Here is a 14,903-nt window from a genome sequence, read left to right as displayed (position 1 = left end):
CCAGCTGTGAAGCCAGTGCTGCTTTCAAGTTTGGGGTATACGCCCCCCTTTTCTCTCTTGTGCCTCTATTTTATTGGGATGACTAAATCCTTGACTATGTTAGCAGTAAACACAGCTAATTTACCCCCTACCTCTTTGAAGCAGCTGTTGACGGCTGGACTGTAATTCAATCAAGGATCTTTGCCATCCCAGCCTACCAGATTCGCATTTGTTGTCTGGTTCTGTCCCTCCGGCCTGGAGCCCCACACAGCTGCACCAAATATTGATGAGCACCGCTTCCCCCTGGGCCTCGATGATAAACATCCCGCTAATGGCAGAGATCAAGGTTGTGGGTTCTCAGCAGACGAAACTCCAGTGTCCAGGAGCACAGGGGTGAGGGGAAAGACACAAATACACACATGGGCCTGACAACCAGAACCAAATGTCTCCTTTTATTGCAAAGTCAAACCCCTCTTTCCTCTAATCATACAGCGTCTTCACTAAGGACCACTTTATTCGACAGCTATGGGTACATCGGTCCGACTGTTAATAAATAGTCTTAAATAAGAAAACAAACAGATTGAAGGAAAGCGACCCCATTGTTCTCCACGAGGAGCCTTTGAAAAGAACTTCAGATGGAAATAAATAATTTCTTTGTCTTGTCACAATTATTTACACATTTAAATGTACAAAAGACACTGCAGACGGATTAGGGCCATGAGTGGTAAAATGCGTACCGAGAGGGATCCACACAAAAAAGCCTCAGATCTGCCAAGACACAAAACAAATTACAAGATGAAATACTCTTCTCTCCATTGATCAGGCAGAGTGGAGGCTGCAGCCCAAGCTACTGAAGAAGAAAAACTTAAAAAAATAAAATAACAGAAGAGAACCCAGTGTTTCCAGGATCACAGATATGGAGAACGGGTTCCCCATGTGATCAGACTCTACAGGGCAATGGGTCCCACCTGGCTAACCCCATTCTTTGTGTGGATGTGGGAAACACTGGCAGATTGTCCAGCCCTCGCCACAGCTTTGTACATGAAGCTAGGGGTTGGTGCATGATAGTTAGGGCACTGCAGACCCAGGCAGAGTGGGCTTGCTTGAGCCATGACAGAATGACCCCTCTAAGGCAGGAATTCTCTAAGTCCTTCCAAGTACAGGACATCACTGAACCCAGTCTCCCTCAGACTGAGGAAGCAGTTTGGTGCATGGCCTTCTGACGGGGTTGAGAGTGAGGAGAGGCAGCTGTAAAGGGCAGGGCCTGGCTCTGGAGTGCAGCCAGAGAGGTACCAGATGGCCTTATTTAGAGGACACTGCCCCGAATACCCTGCACCATGGGCTTTGGACTAACCCCTGTGCTTCCTCATTAGGGCTGGAGTACAGGTCCTGTCCTGCCTTTCTGCTTATTCACTTTGAATTTTCTCATTATTTCCCAGCACAGGGCAGGAACTGGGGCCAAGGGGCTGGCAGAGCCAAAGTCTTGGTGTGTTTCACACATGCGTGCACGTGTGTGCCTCCCTCCTTTTCCACCCCAGTGTGTGTCTCCTTTGAGGCCAGCACTCCCTGGCTTCTTCTGAGCAGACATCCCCCCTTCCCCTCTCTATACAGTGGATTTGGGCAGTTCTGGTAAACACTGGGCCCTGCAGCCTCAGAAGGAAACCAAATGGAAAGGAGGGGGGCCCTCCAGCCTCCACAGGCCCTAGCTTCTGTTTATGAAGTCAGAACAAAACAAGAAACGGGGATAAATTGTTTAGGAAAATATATCTGTGACATCCTAACCATTTTCATTCATGGGTTTTATTGTGACATTTTATTACAGGGACTTCTGCTGGTCTTCCTTCAGCACAGACGTAAGCGCCCACCCTGGCTGTGCCCTTCCTCCTGCTGCAGCTGATGCCCTGGCTGGAGGACACTAGTAATTACCCCTCAAGGGCTCAGAGCACCATGGAGGCCATGTGGCCAACGGACTCTTCCTTGAAAGATCTTTTTTCTGCTAAATGTTGCATGTGGCAGCTTGTAGGATCTTGTCCATAATGTACCAGAATTACAGCCCGCTGGCCAGCCAGGGCACTCGGGGTTCTAACACCTTACTTATTTCCAGTCGGGGAGGTGAGGGGAAGGCTTCGAAGAGATGGCTGATCTGTTTGCTCCTCGCCAAGGTGGGCAATGAGAGACTAGATGGTGAGACACCTCAGATCTGGGACAATGTGGCCCCAAAGGGTCGGGCTCTCTGAAGAGGTCAGTGGCAGCCGCAGGCCCGGACCACCATGTTTCTGTACTTCTTCAGGATGACATTGGAGCTGTCGTCGAAGTAGAGGACGGATATGGCGTTGAGCTGCGTGGGCGCACAGCAAGGTTTAGGCACCGTGTCCGGGTTGATGAAATGAACCTGCAAGCCACCAACACAAATCATGCTGAGAGGTGGTGAGGCCTTCTGCGGGCTTCTTGCGTTCTCTAAGACAGTTCTGCTGTCTGGTTAAGATAACCATAAATGACAGGTGAGCCTGTCTCGTGACTCAACTCAGCTCAGGACTTGCCTCCGCTATGCGGGAGAGGGAACCTGGCTTCCTGCACACATCTGATGTGGGAGAGGCAGCTGGGGATCCAAACTGAGGACTGTGGAACATCCTCCCTGACCGTTGCCCATGCAAAAAGCACTCTATCTTAAGGGATGGGTTGTAGCTTACTGGCAGAGGGCTTGCATAGCTCACACAAGGTCCTGGGTTCGAGCCCCAGCATCACAACGATAACAAAGAGAAGGCTGTTTCTCACAGGTACCTATGCACTCCACAGAGTAGGAGTTCAGACAAGGAAAACCTCAGATGCCATGCAGGTACCAAGTGAGTGCCATTGGCAAGCAAAGTCAACCTGCAGCAAGCATCAGGGAATAGTGGGGAGTGGAGCAAACTGAAAGGAGAGGGCCGCCACTCATCCAAGCTGACCCCAGCCCAGCCAACTAGTCCATGTCATTAGGTGAACCAGACAGGCCAGAGATTCAGTTCTTCTCATGTGTCACTGGTTTCTTTGAAATAGGGACTCTTATAGGCCAGAGCTGGCCTTGAACTTGCTATGTCGCTAGTTTCCACCTCCTGAGTGCTGGGTTGAAATGACAGACCTAAACCATTACACCCAGTTTATTCAGCCCTATAGACTGAACCCCAGGGGTTTGCTCGTGCTAGGAAAACAGCCTACCAGCTGAGCCACAACCCCAGCTCCTGACTGGCTATTAATGAGCAACTTCTGGGTATTGAGCAAACCAGGAATGGCAAACAAATACATCTCAGCAGCTCACTTGGTTGAGACCGCTCCTTCCAGCTCTCCTGATGGGCAGCGCCAAATCCTTACACACCTCTACCCTCCGCATCTTGCTCCTCTTGAATAAGTTTAACCAAGTCCTAGGTGTGTTGGTTCATTTCCACTGTATCTCACGAGGATGCCCCAGAGAAGGATTTACCCCTGGTCTACATGACTACAGAGGCCCCCTCCCTCCAGCAGTGGACACTTCCATGGACCCTGAAGTGAAATGCTAACAGAAGCATCTGTGCCCCTGCCCCGGGGCCAGGAAGGAAGGCAGTGGTGAAGGATGCTAGAGAAAGGCCCCCAAACACAGGACACAGCACCTTCTGGCTGCTCAGAGGAGGTCCGATAACCCACACTGGTTGAGCACCAGGTCCGGACAGCTCATTCCGTCCCTAGCTGCAGACTCCATGCCAAATGCAGCTCTGAAGTTTATAGTTAAGGGGAAGGGAAAACGTTGGAAAACCAGTCTTTAAAGATATGCCTTGCTAGCAGGGTGGTGGTGGTGCATGCCTTTAATCCCAGCACTTGGGAGGCAGAGGCAGGTAGATCTTTGAGTTTAAGGTCAGCCTGGTCTACAGAACGAGTTCTAGGACAGCCAGAGCTACATACATAGGGAGACATTGTCTCGAAAAACCAGGCTTGGGGTACAAGTCTGTAATTCCAGCAACTCAAAATAGAGTTTGAGGTAGGAGGGTCACAAGGTCACAGAGAAATCAAGATCAGGCCATAGTTTAGTGAAACCTGATGGCTAAGGAGACAGCTTGACAGTAGAGAGCTTGCCAAGCGTGCACGAGGCTCTGGGGTGCAGCCTCTTAACCATAAAAGCAAGTACAAGAGGAAAACAGAGAGAAAAAAGAGAGAGGAGGGAGGGAGTGATGGGGAGCCCTTCCTCTGCCACAGGGTAAAACTTGGACTAAATGAAAAGCATCGATGAGCGATGAGCTCCGTTCAGGACTTATGGTGTGGAATAAACATAAATTTGAATAGTAAACAGAATTGCGTGGAAGAGGGTCATGTGATGAGCTCTTTGGCACCAGAATTCAAACCAGCATGGATGCTCAGTTGTTGAGAGAAGTCCAGGCAGCACCCACTGCAGGGAGCAAGGTCACCTTGGCCCCCAGCATCTGAGGCCAGTACGGTCTCATCACAGTGACCCACAGAGGGTTGACTTGAATCGGCGGCTGGCTCCTGCCCTCCTCCCTTTCGGGCACATTCTCCCTCTGAAATTCTCTCATTTTCTCAGTTGGCCATTTCCTCCCCTGGACAGTAAAGCCCAAGATCAGGAACACGGGGCTGTTCTGGCACATTGCAGACAATCAACAGAGTAACGCCTCTCAAATCATTTAAGCTTCAAGTTCAAGGTCAAAACTGGGAAAGAAAGCCCTCGCTCTGAAAGGGGCTGGTGACTGGGGGAGCCCCAGGAGCTAGCAGTCAAACTTTATCATAACACAGGACAGCATGCTGACACTCAAGAGGACAGTCCCCACCAGGAGGGGACCTAATTCTCAGCGAGGCACAGTGACAGGGTCCAAGATATATAAATATATATGTGTATGTGTGTGCATATATATTCATCTTCATACCACTATATGCTTAAAACATATTTTTTCAGTTTTTTCTATAGCAGGTACCCACAAGAGTCATGACACACTTGGACAGACAGTTGCTCAGGTTCTGGTTAAAGGCAGTAGAAGCCACTCCCATCTCCTACAAGCCACACCCCCAGGGGTACCCACCAGTGTCTGGACGATGGCGTGGTTGGTGGCATTCATGTAGGAGTTTAGAGGGAAGGCACACTCGCCCTCACAGTAGTAGGCAGCATAGCCTTCAGGGGCGATGATCCAGTCCTGCAAAGAGACGAGAGTGAGGCCAGGTCCTAACCCGGCCCTGTAGAGAGCCCAGGGCAGGGTCCCACCCCTGTGTGTCCCACCCTGTGTGGAGTCCTCCCTCAGGCCCAGGTTATGCTCTTCTGAGTTGTGGGGTCCCTTCAGGGCCAGAAAAGTGAGCATGATACTTTGTGAGCCCAGCAGAAGGAAAAGACAAGTCAAAGCTTAGAGGGGCCGCCCTTGTGTTGCGTCTCCTGGACCAGAGGTGCAATAGCAGCAGGGAGGGAGCCAAGGGTCAGAGACCACACCTAAAACCACCCCCGTCCCTGCTGGGGGTGGCAAGCCTCAGCTTGCTCCCAGGCGTGTTCATCTCACAGCCTAGACCTTGCACCCACTGGGTAAGCACAGCTACTAATGAAACCCAACACAATACGTAAACAACGAAAATGTCGTAATTTCGTTGTTTGTTTGCTTGCACCTTCTTTATATGTATGGCTTCAGCATGAACTTTGTGGATGACAACATTTTGTCCCATTGTCAAGACAGGACATGCCTGTGAGTCTAAACCAGACCTCCATGCCCGGTGCACCTTCTTGAGCAAGAGGCTAGTGACCCTCTGTGGCTTGGGTAATCCAGAGAGCATATTCTCTGAGCTCTGGAAGTGTTGTGTCATGCTAACCCACAAAGTGGTACCGTCTAGGGATTGCAAGCCGAGAGCTCCTGCTGCAGGAGTGTCCAGCACAGCACACAGGATAAACAGTATGCTCAGAGCCCCTTGCTCTACCACAGCAGCCTGCTTGCTTGGCTTAGAAACAAACTCCCGATCTGAGTCACTGAACAGGGTGGAGAAAGGGCAGAGGAAGCTGGCCCTCCAGGGCTGGGTTCAAACACACGGTCATGTGTGTGAGAAGCAGCAAGCCAAGGGCTGCACTAGGGTGTGCATGGAGACTGAAGTACACACTTCAGAAGGGTGGTGCTTCAAGTTCTGATCCCAAGAGTCAGCCACACCTTGGGTGCCATGGGACATCATGGATGTCCTCACATGTTCAACTCAAGTCCCCCTCTCAGGTCAGGGCTCCTGGCACCTGACACCTCACCAGCAAAGACAAGAACTGTGAACTGAGCTGGGAGAGTGCTTGCCTGCCATTCAGGGCACTCCGGGTTCCATTCCAACATGACACAAACTAGGCATGGTTGCACACTCCTGTACTCCCGGTGCCTGGGAGGTAGATGCAGGTCATCTCAGGCTACCCAGTGAGTTCAATGCCAGCCTGAGACTTATGGGACTCTAGTCCCGAGGAGGAAAAGACATGGACTGTGACACACTGCACCCATGGAGACATCCCTGCGGCTGGCAGGGACAGAGAAAGGCCCAATATGTGGTAGCTCAACCATCCTTACCTGCCAGCCGAGGTCTCGGAAGCTGACATACAGTTCGTGTTTCTTGCAGGCTTGCCTCTGGTCACTGCTGCTATTTTCTGCATAGACAAAGAGAAAAACCCAGGGAGGAGAGGGAAGCACATACGTGTCCAAGTCCCTTTGAGTCTGCAGTGGGAGAGCAACCACTGGACTCAGGGGCTGAAAGGACAGTGATGACTCAGAAGCCAGTTTGAGACCTTCATGGTCACCTCTGTCCTTTAGTAGAGCCCCCCCCATCCCGCCCAGACTATCCTACTTCCAGACCACTCTGCCTGAGTTGGCCCACCAAGTCAGCCCTGAGACACTCATGCACCTGAGGGTACAGGAGGTCCAGAACGAAGGCTGGGGACACGGCCGGGAAGAAACCAGGGGAAAGCCCACGCCCCCGCAACAGCTGTTGAGTTTAAGGAACAAGAACAGTGTGCTTGGTTTTCTAGGACACAAGTTTGTAGATTTGGGCCAGAGGCTACACTTTGTAAACACTGTGGGAATCTGTCCCTCATACACGGCTACGGAAGCTTCCTCTACTCTGCAGCTGCACAGGTGGTTGGTACTTGATTGATGACTTCCCCAGCCTGACTCATCCTTTCTATCACCTTCTCCACCATTCCACATCCTTGCCCATAAAACCCGGGGCCCCTGTCTACACGACAGAGCCCTGCAGGCCAGGTTCCTGAGCGCTCAGGCGATTTCTCATTCCTACACACCCTACAACCACCCAAAGGTGATGACTGCTCCCTCTGAGCCTACTGACAAGCCACAGGGTGTCCGATGACACGTGACACACATCCTTTAGGAGAGTGTGCTTCTCAGGATGCATCGGAATTCCACCTGCACAGCTCTGTCCAGGAAGAAATAGCACAGGCCAGGCTGTCTCAACACAAAGGGCCGGGGCACTATTAGAGCACAGTCCACAGACCTGGACAACTGGTCTACCTCCTGGAACTGCTATGAAGGGGATATCTAAGGTGCCATTTATCATCACGGCAAAGCCAGGGACTGCAACTAGCACTATCCACCCCACCAGCCCCATTTCCCTCCTCCATGGGGTGGGGGCAGGTAGGAAAGAGAAAGGGAAGTGGACTGTATCCTTAGCCCAGGGTGAAGGAGTCTAAGCAAGGTACAGCTCTGAGTAGGATCCCTGGGGCCAGATTGCCCACAGCTCCCAGTTCTGAGTCTGGGCAGATCCTAAAGTGAGATATGAGAAAAGGTGCCGTACCAATTAGCCATGTCTATCACTATCACGTGCAAAGAAGGGGCAGATCCCAGTAAAGATCTTTGGTTTAACGTTGGAAGCAAGCTGTGGGCGTGCTGCGGGGGGGGGATGGGCCCTGGAGAAGGTGGTTGGAATTCCCCACCATTCTCAGGTCCTTCTTAGCAGAAAAGTGAGGGAAGGGAGACATCTAGTTCCCCTGCCCCCAATCTTGTTCCACCCACCCCACCCAGTATAGCAGAAAGCCGGTGAACAGAAGGTGGCAGCCACCAGCAGCTGCACAGCTACCTCTGAAAAGTCTTGCTCAGGTAGTAAGCAAATTAGGATAGGTGCTTGTACTTGCTGCTACACCCAAGGGTCAGCTACCAGGGTGTTGGACTGAAGGGAATAAGGGACCCAGGTTATCCACCTGCATCTCAGTAGCAGCTGGAACCCCGGGGCAGGAGTGGTCCAAAGGAAAGAGACTTTCATGCAGAGGCATGCTGCGACATGTGTCTCCAACTGGACACATAAACGATACTGTGCATGCAAGAGAGAATTCAACTTGTGTGGCCCATCATGTGAGGTGTGAGCACTTTAAAGGCACTGGGCACACGCCTACACACACGCACAGGCTGCCTCACTAAGCCAGGGTGGAGCCCCAGTACTGTTGGTTTTGTTTTTTTTTTTTTTATGTTAAACTTCCAGGCAGGTTTGGAAGAACTTAAAACGAGAGTAGGGAGTTGAAATCCATGGGAGTAGGCAGAATCTGAGCCAGAGGGACTAGCTGTCATTCGAGGGAGGATCCTGTCCTGGAGGTATGAAGGTGGGCATTCTGGGGGACTCCGGAGGGTCAAGCCCTCTGCATTCCTCACTCCAGAGGCAAACATTGTAGATCTACAAGACAAGGTCACCTTTGCTGGCAAGGGATATGCCAGAGCTTCTTGGCAGCTGAGTTTGCACAGGCTTCTGGGAAGTCTCAGATACTTCACCTGGTGCTATAGCCACTCTTCCCAGAGCTCCCTGCATGACCTCACACCTACACAACACACGGCCTGGAAACGGAAAACTCCCACTCCTGCTTGGGATGGATTTCAAACTCAAAGATCAGACTCCCAGGAGAACGTCCCACCCACCTGTGGCTCTAGCAACATCCTTGTCATAGTCACCAGTCTCAAAGATGTCAGAAAAGCTAAACCATGGGATTTTGTACCCTCAGGGCACACAGGCCTCAGCAACGGGGTCAGCTTGGCCTTGCTCGTGGGCCTCAGCTCAGTTCCCATAGGGACTCTTTTAGCAACCCTGGAATGAGCTGAGTTACCCAGTCACCAGCCCCAATCCTGGGCCTGTCACTGTATACAGATGAGGGCCATAATCACTTCTACCTGCCCCGGAGAGCTTCTAGACCTAGGCTTCCACCACAGGATTCCAATCTCAGCATAAACAAGGTCCCCAAATATGAAGGAACTCAGTATTTTTTTTTAATTTGGGGGTTAATAGACCCCTTTGAGGTGCCTATAAAAGGCCCTACCTGGCAGAAGAGAAGCTTAGGAAGCCTCTCTCCACACTCAGGTGGCAGAGCAGGCAGGTGACTCCTGGTGACTGTTGAAAACAGCAGCTTTCTGACTGTACCTCGCCACAGTTAATCTGTTTTACAGATCAGCTGTGCTGCCCCGAGTGGCTCCATCTTGGGTCTGAATGCTGAGGCAGAGGGACTCGGCATCTCATTTATATAAGTAAAACAGCAACATCAGCCAGACCCAGAGGTGCCACTTCCGGGTAGTTTATTTGTGTCTATGAACAATGCTATCTATGAGTATAGCTTATGTCAGAACATCAGACTCATGAGCCATCCTTCATATTATCTCTTCACCTAGGCTAGGATCGAAGGACAGCCAAGACGTGCTGGCACGTGGTCCTGGTCACTAGTCATGAACCTTGTCCAGGGTTGCCACAGGGAAGGACTCCAGCCCCTGCCTGTCATCCTCAACCCTCTGCAAACCAACACCAAAGCTCACCTAGGTCTGCATTCAGCAACTGTGCTCTGAACAGCCCTGAGCTCAACCTGAGACCCCTTCATCTAGTCCCCGTAGAGACTGTCCTTGAGGCCAGGTCAGGTCTGCATCTCCAGCTTTAGGACAGCCTTGCTGAGTAGCACTGCCTCTTCCCAAACAGCTTCTTCTCCACTCTGTAATGCGTGTGTTAATATATAATGCCATGCTACACAGGTATAATGTGTGCTGAGTCATTAGGTATCAAGTCGTTAAGACGGATTTACAGCTTGAGATTGGAATAAAAACCTCTGATTGGAAGTGGCCATGTCTACCAAGGGATAGGGGTATTTGGTGAATACCAAGGGATATTTGGACCATAAAATTGGCATAGCCTCTGAATTAAGAATAGATTCTGACTCTGTGGAAAGAGAACTGTGTTCATATACATTTCTGACCCAACTCCACCCACGGAAGTCTCCCCTGGACACTGCGGGACATCCCAGAAACAATAGGTCCAACAGCCGCAGTGGGCCACCTTCTCCTTTCAGAAACCGAATGACTCTCAAGAAGACAAGCGCAATGCAAGGTGTGCAGGGGAGGGAGCGGGAGCAATGGCCTGGTGGTCTCGCTTTTTAGTTCTCAACAGCCCAAACCCCCTTGAGTGTTTCCTCAGACTCCCAAGGCCGAGGGAAGACCGAGTCCGTTTGGAGCTCTCGCAAGCAGGCTTGTTGAGTTTGTGTCTAGACTTGCCTTGCTTCGAGGTCACCAGAGTCCTGGAGAAGCGACGCTCGACAGGCGCATCCTAGCTCACAGGCTGATCTGGTCTGGTCTACCCGCAATGCACTTGTACATATGGTCCCCCCTGACTGCTCGGACCTGAATTGGCCTACCTGCCACACTGGCCATCCTCAGTGCCTCTTGGTTCTTGGGTGTCTTGGAGCGGTTTTGGCTGCGCTGCTTGCCCCCAGTGGACCGGATGCTCCTCAGATGGACCTCTGTGGCCTTGAAGAAGGCGACCATGAAGGGTTGCTTGTTCTGAGGTCCGTGCCGCCCAATCAGGCCCGCCAACTTGGGGTTGATGCTCTGCCCTGCAGAGGAGGTGTCCATTACAGAGGTGTGGGGACAGGGAAGGGGTGGGGGAAGATTCCGTCCTCACCTGACAACCTATTCATGGCTATTTGTTCATCTGACAAGGACTATCTGGATAATTCCAGGAGCTATTTTAGGAGTGCCATGTTTTCTGGTGATCCCTGGGAGCATTGAAGACAGCACATAATCATCAATGGTGACCCAGACACTAAGAAGCATGAGGATCCAGGCCAAGACCTGCAGGGCATCTCAGGCTAGCGCAGGGGGTCTCAGGCTCGTGCAGGGGGTCACAGGCTAGCGCAGGGGGTCTCAGGCTCGTGCAAGGGGTCTCAGGCTAGTGCAGGGAGTCTAGGGCTATAGTGAAGGGGTCTCAGGCTAGTGCAGGGGGTCACAGGCTTGTACAGGGAGTCTAGGGCTATAGCGCAGGGGGTCTCAGGCTAGTGCAGCTTACACTGCTCTGGCCAGAGTGGGTCACCTGGTTTGCCAGGCTTCACGGTGTAACTGTTGTGTGCCAATGAGGTAAGCATGGCTGCCGACACCTGATGACAATGGAGAGGCCACCAGAGGAGAGACCGGGTGGCAGTAAGGAATGAGCCCCATGTATGTGGTCTAGCCTGAGACCCCCTGAACTAGCCAGAGACTCCCTGTATTAGTCTGAGACCCCCCTGCACTACGGGTGGAGGACCCTGCAGACATAAAGGCCTGGAGGGAAAAGCTGGGTTCCAGGAGGATGAGAGCTGGTGGGGAGGGAAGAAGACACACTGGGTGACCACTGCTAACAGGCGAGAGGCACGGATCACCTCCAGGCCTGTGGCAAGCATTATGCCTGAACAAGGTCTTGGCAGGTATAAGCCCTTGAGAAACACAAGGCCATGCAGGGCAAGGCTTCATGTTAGGGGCCAGTGGCTCTGTGAAAAGTGAGGGAGAGGCTACTCTTGCCCCCAACTCTAACCCTGACCCTTGGTTCCAAGAAGGGGTTTCCCACAGCATCTGTTCAGTTAAACTATACTTTGTCTTCCACGTTCTACTCCCCAGCCCCCTGCCTCAGTTTCCCGTCTTTGTAAAGCCTTCATGGCTGTAGCCAAGGATGCGCCAGTCTCGCAGACTTGTCTTTTTTCTCAGCCCTTTTACGGTCACTCAGCAAATTCCTTCAAAACACATCAGAACCTGCCATTGTACAAGCCTGAAAAGCGTGGACAGGAGGTAGGTACTCCAAGAAAGCCTGGTACCCAGAGACCAGAGTTACAAAGTACGGAATTAACTCCAGGTTGTAATGGTCAATGTTGATTGCCAACGGAAACAGACCTCTGGTTATGGGTAGGGGATAGTTTCTAGACTGGGTTAATGACCTGGGAGGAACTACCCTCTAGGTGGGCAGTATCCCTACCTCCAGGGTGGGCCTGTCCTGGAATGGGTTTAAAGAACAAAGACTGCTGAGCTCCTGCTCATTTCTGTCTGCTTCCTGGTTGTGGATGCTGTCACCAGCTGCCTCATGCCCTGGATGTCGTGATGGACTGGACCTTCAAGCCATGCTCCCAAACAGCTTCCCTAAGTTGCTCTGTTGGGCATTTTGTCACAACACTGAGAAAAGTGACTCACAAGCAGGTCCCAGGCTGTCCCAAGGCCCTGATGGTAAGATTGCTCTATATGCCTTCCCACGCACCAACAGCGATGAGCTCGTTAGAAACAGAATTTGACATCACACTGCTGATGAGTACGTCAGACAATGTTGGCTGTGCGCAGCAGAGCAAGATGAGAGCGGTTGAGGGACCTGCCTAAAACTGTGCAACTCAGCGACACCGAATCTGACCCTAGATGAGGTTGGGGGTGGGGAGGGCACTTCACCAGTGCAGATATTATGGCTCAAGTCCAGGGACAGAACCACGGCCGGCAGCAGCGATGGCTCTGGAGGACCTTGGCTCCTCTCCATCAGGACGTACTTCAGCTAGTGTTGCCAGGCAGATCAAACCTGGGGAAGCCCAGCCTCCAGTGCCTGGCTCAGTCCCGGGAGCCAGTGTGGTTTTTAAGAGTTCATGTTTAAGAAAACACATTTCCCCAACCCCCACAATTTACCTTCCCCCCTTTTCATCGTCCAGCTCTCCTGCATTCTTGAGCAGGGTCCCCCCCAGTTCATCCATCTATAACATGAGTGAGTCTATAAAAGAAACCATTAAAGTCAGGCCCTGAGGAATTGCGCTTCCCCCCTGGAAGGCTTTTAGGGCAGAATAAAAATACCTCACCTAAAACCCCGATGCCTATCGGGACCCCTTAAATCTAGGTGCCCTGAAGCCCCTTCGACCTGCCGGGCAGTGCTGGAAGCTGTCAGCAAAGCTACCTCCATTGGTCCTAACCTCTGCTGAGCAGGAACCAAAGCCTGCACCTGCCACCAGCTGCCAGCACAGCCTCGATTTCCTACTGTGTGAAACAGGATGATGCCAGTGGTCTCACATCCCAGTTTCCCTGCTAAATGGCACTTTTTTTTCCCACCTAGGCATCTTCGCTCAAGCTGACTCGGCCCCTGCCTCAGGGCTGGGCGGGATGTGGTTGGACAAGAGGCACCTAATCCTCCTCACGATACAGTCACTGTCACGGCTTAGGGGTGAGACGTGACCCAGGTGCCACTGTCCTGTGGTTCTTAGTAAGGAAGGTCAGGTGTGACAGCTCAGACGGCTGAGGAGGGGCAGCAGGAACCCACCACACTGCTGGGGGCATCCGGGAGGACTCTAAATGGGGCAGGGTGAAGATATAAAGTGTAAGTACCACAAGCAGAGTCGAGTTCAGACGTGACCTTAACCCACTCAGAAGGAAAGGGCTGGAGTCAGGCTCCTCACCTCAGTACTACCTCCAAGAGTCACAGAGTGGAAACCATCAATCCACACAGTGGTAGTGACAGTCACATCTAAGTCTGGACCATTCACAGTGTGTGTTGGGGACCAGCAGCCTGGGGAGCAGGGAAGGCTGTCTGGAAAGACAGGCTCCCTGTACCCCACACCTATTCAGTTTGAATCCACATTTTGAAAGGTGCCCTGGTAAACCCCCTGGGAGGCACACACATGTAACTGTACGTGTGTGGGTGTCAGAGGTCAACTTACTTGGATTTCTCTCCTTCTACCACCTTCCCACCTGCCTGCTGGGGACGAGACTTCCAGCTTGACTCAGTGGGTCCTGAGTGTCCGTGCCCTGCCGGTCCTGCTGGCTCAGTTGGCTCAGGTTTGATTTTCCTCTTTGGTGACTGGTACTCAGTGGCTAGTACTCTCCTCTCCTTGCCAGACTTTGAGGTAGAGCAGCCTGGTGCTTAGAGCTCAGCCTCAAGAGCCAGGTGGCCCAGGTTCGTATCCCAGTGCTGCTGCTCCCTAGTTTGGTGGCAAGGGCAAATTATCAAAGAACAACCCTTTTCTGGCCAATAACAGCTCCTGCTGTCAGGGTGTCTGTGGCAGTTTAGTTTGCCTGTGCGGTAGTAAATGGCAACAGCTAGGCATGACAGGCTTATGACTTAGGCTGTACCTGCCCTCCGGGTAAGGCACAGAAGGGAAGGCGTGCTTGCCCAGTGTCCAGCTTTCCCAGGAAGGCCTTTCCTTGGTCCCCCTGAGCAGGGAAGGACTGTCTCAGACCATCCAGATGGATATGTAGAGGCCATTGGCTGTGTGAGTGAGCACCTCTGAGGAAGTGCTTCGGGGCAGGAGAACTGACACTTTCTAGCCTAAGGCTCATGGTCTTCCCCATCCGGTGGTCTCCAGAGAGAAGTCCATTGGAGTCACCTGAGCACACAGGCCCCATCCACACTCCCCAAGAGCAAGTCCCCAAGGGTGTCTCATAGCCATGTTATTGGGCATCTTGGGGCCTGACGAGGCAACAACAGCACTGTGACCCTCTCTCATACACAGCACCTCCCTTGGGAGAAGAGACATGCTATGAGACCCAAGGTGCCACTGTCCTGTGGTTCTTAGTAAGGAAGGTCAGGTGTGACAGCTCAGACGGCTGAGGAGGGGCAGCAGGAACCCACCACACTGCTGGGGGCATCCGGGAGGACTCTAAATGGGGCAGGGTGAAGATATAAAGTGTAAGTACCACAAGCAGAGTCGAGTTCAGACGTGACCTTAA

At 52.2% G+C, this 14,903-nt stretch overlaps 1 protein-coding gene across 1 annotated transcript in view; it reads right to left on the bottom strand.

Annotated features, from left to right (window-relative positions):
- Positions 1 to 410: 410 nt before the first annotated feature.
- Positions 411 to 14,903, bottom strand: part of Bmp7 (bone morphogenetic protein 7) — a 64,139-nt gene continuing 49,646 nt past the window's right edge. Inside the window, exons 4-7 of the mRNA XM_057781919.1 lie at positions 10,604 to 10,801; positions 6,510 to 6,586; positions 5,019 to 5,129; positions 411 to 2,371 (exon numbers count right to left, since the gene is read on the bottom strand). Coding sequence (XP_057637902.1) covers positions 2,222 to 2,371; positions 5,019 to 5,129; positions 6,510 to 6,586; positions 10,604 to 10,801 — 536 coding nt within the window. The 3' untranslated portion in view covers positions 411 to 2,221. The remainder of the gene's footprint in view (positions 2,372 to 5,018; positions 5,130 to 6,509; positions 6,587 to 10,603; positions 10,802 to 14,903) is intronic.

Source organism: Chionomys nivalis, chromosome 9 (genome assembly GCF_950005125.1).
Source record: "Chionomys nivalis chromosome 9, mChiNiv1.1, whole genome shotgun sequence".
NCBI lineage: Eukaryota > Metazoa > Chordata > Mammalia > Rodentia > Cricetidae > Chionomys > Chionomys nivalis.
This window is presented reverse-complemented; position numbering and strand designations above follow the sequence as displayed.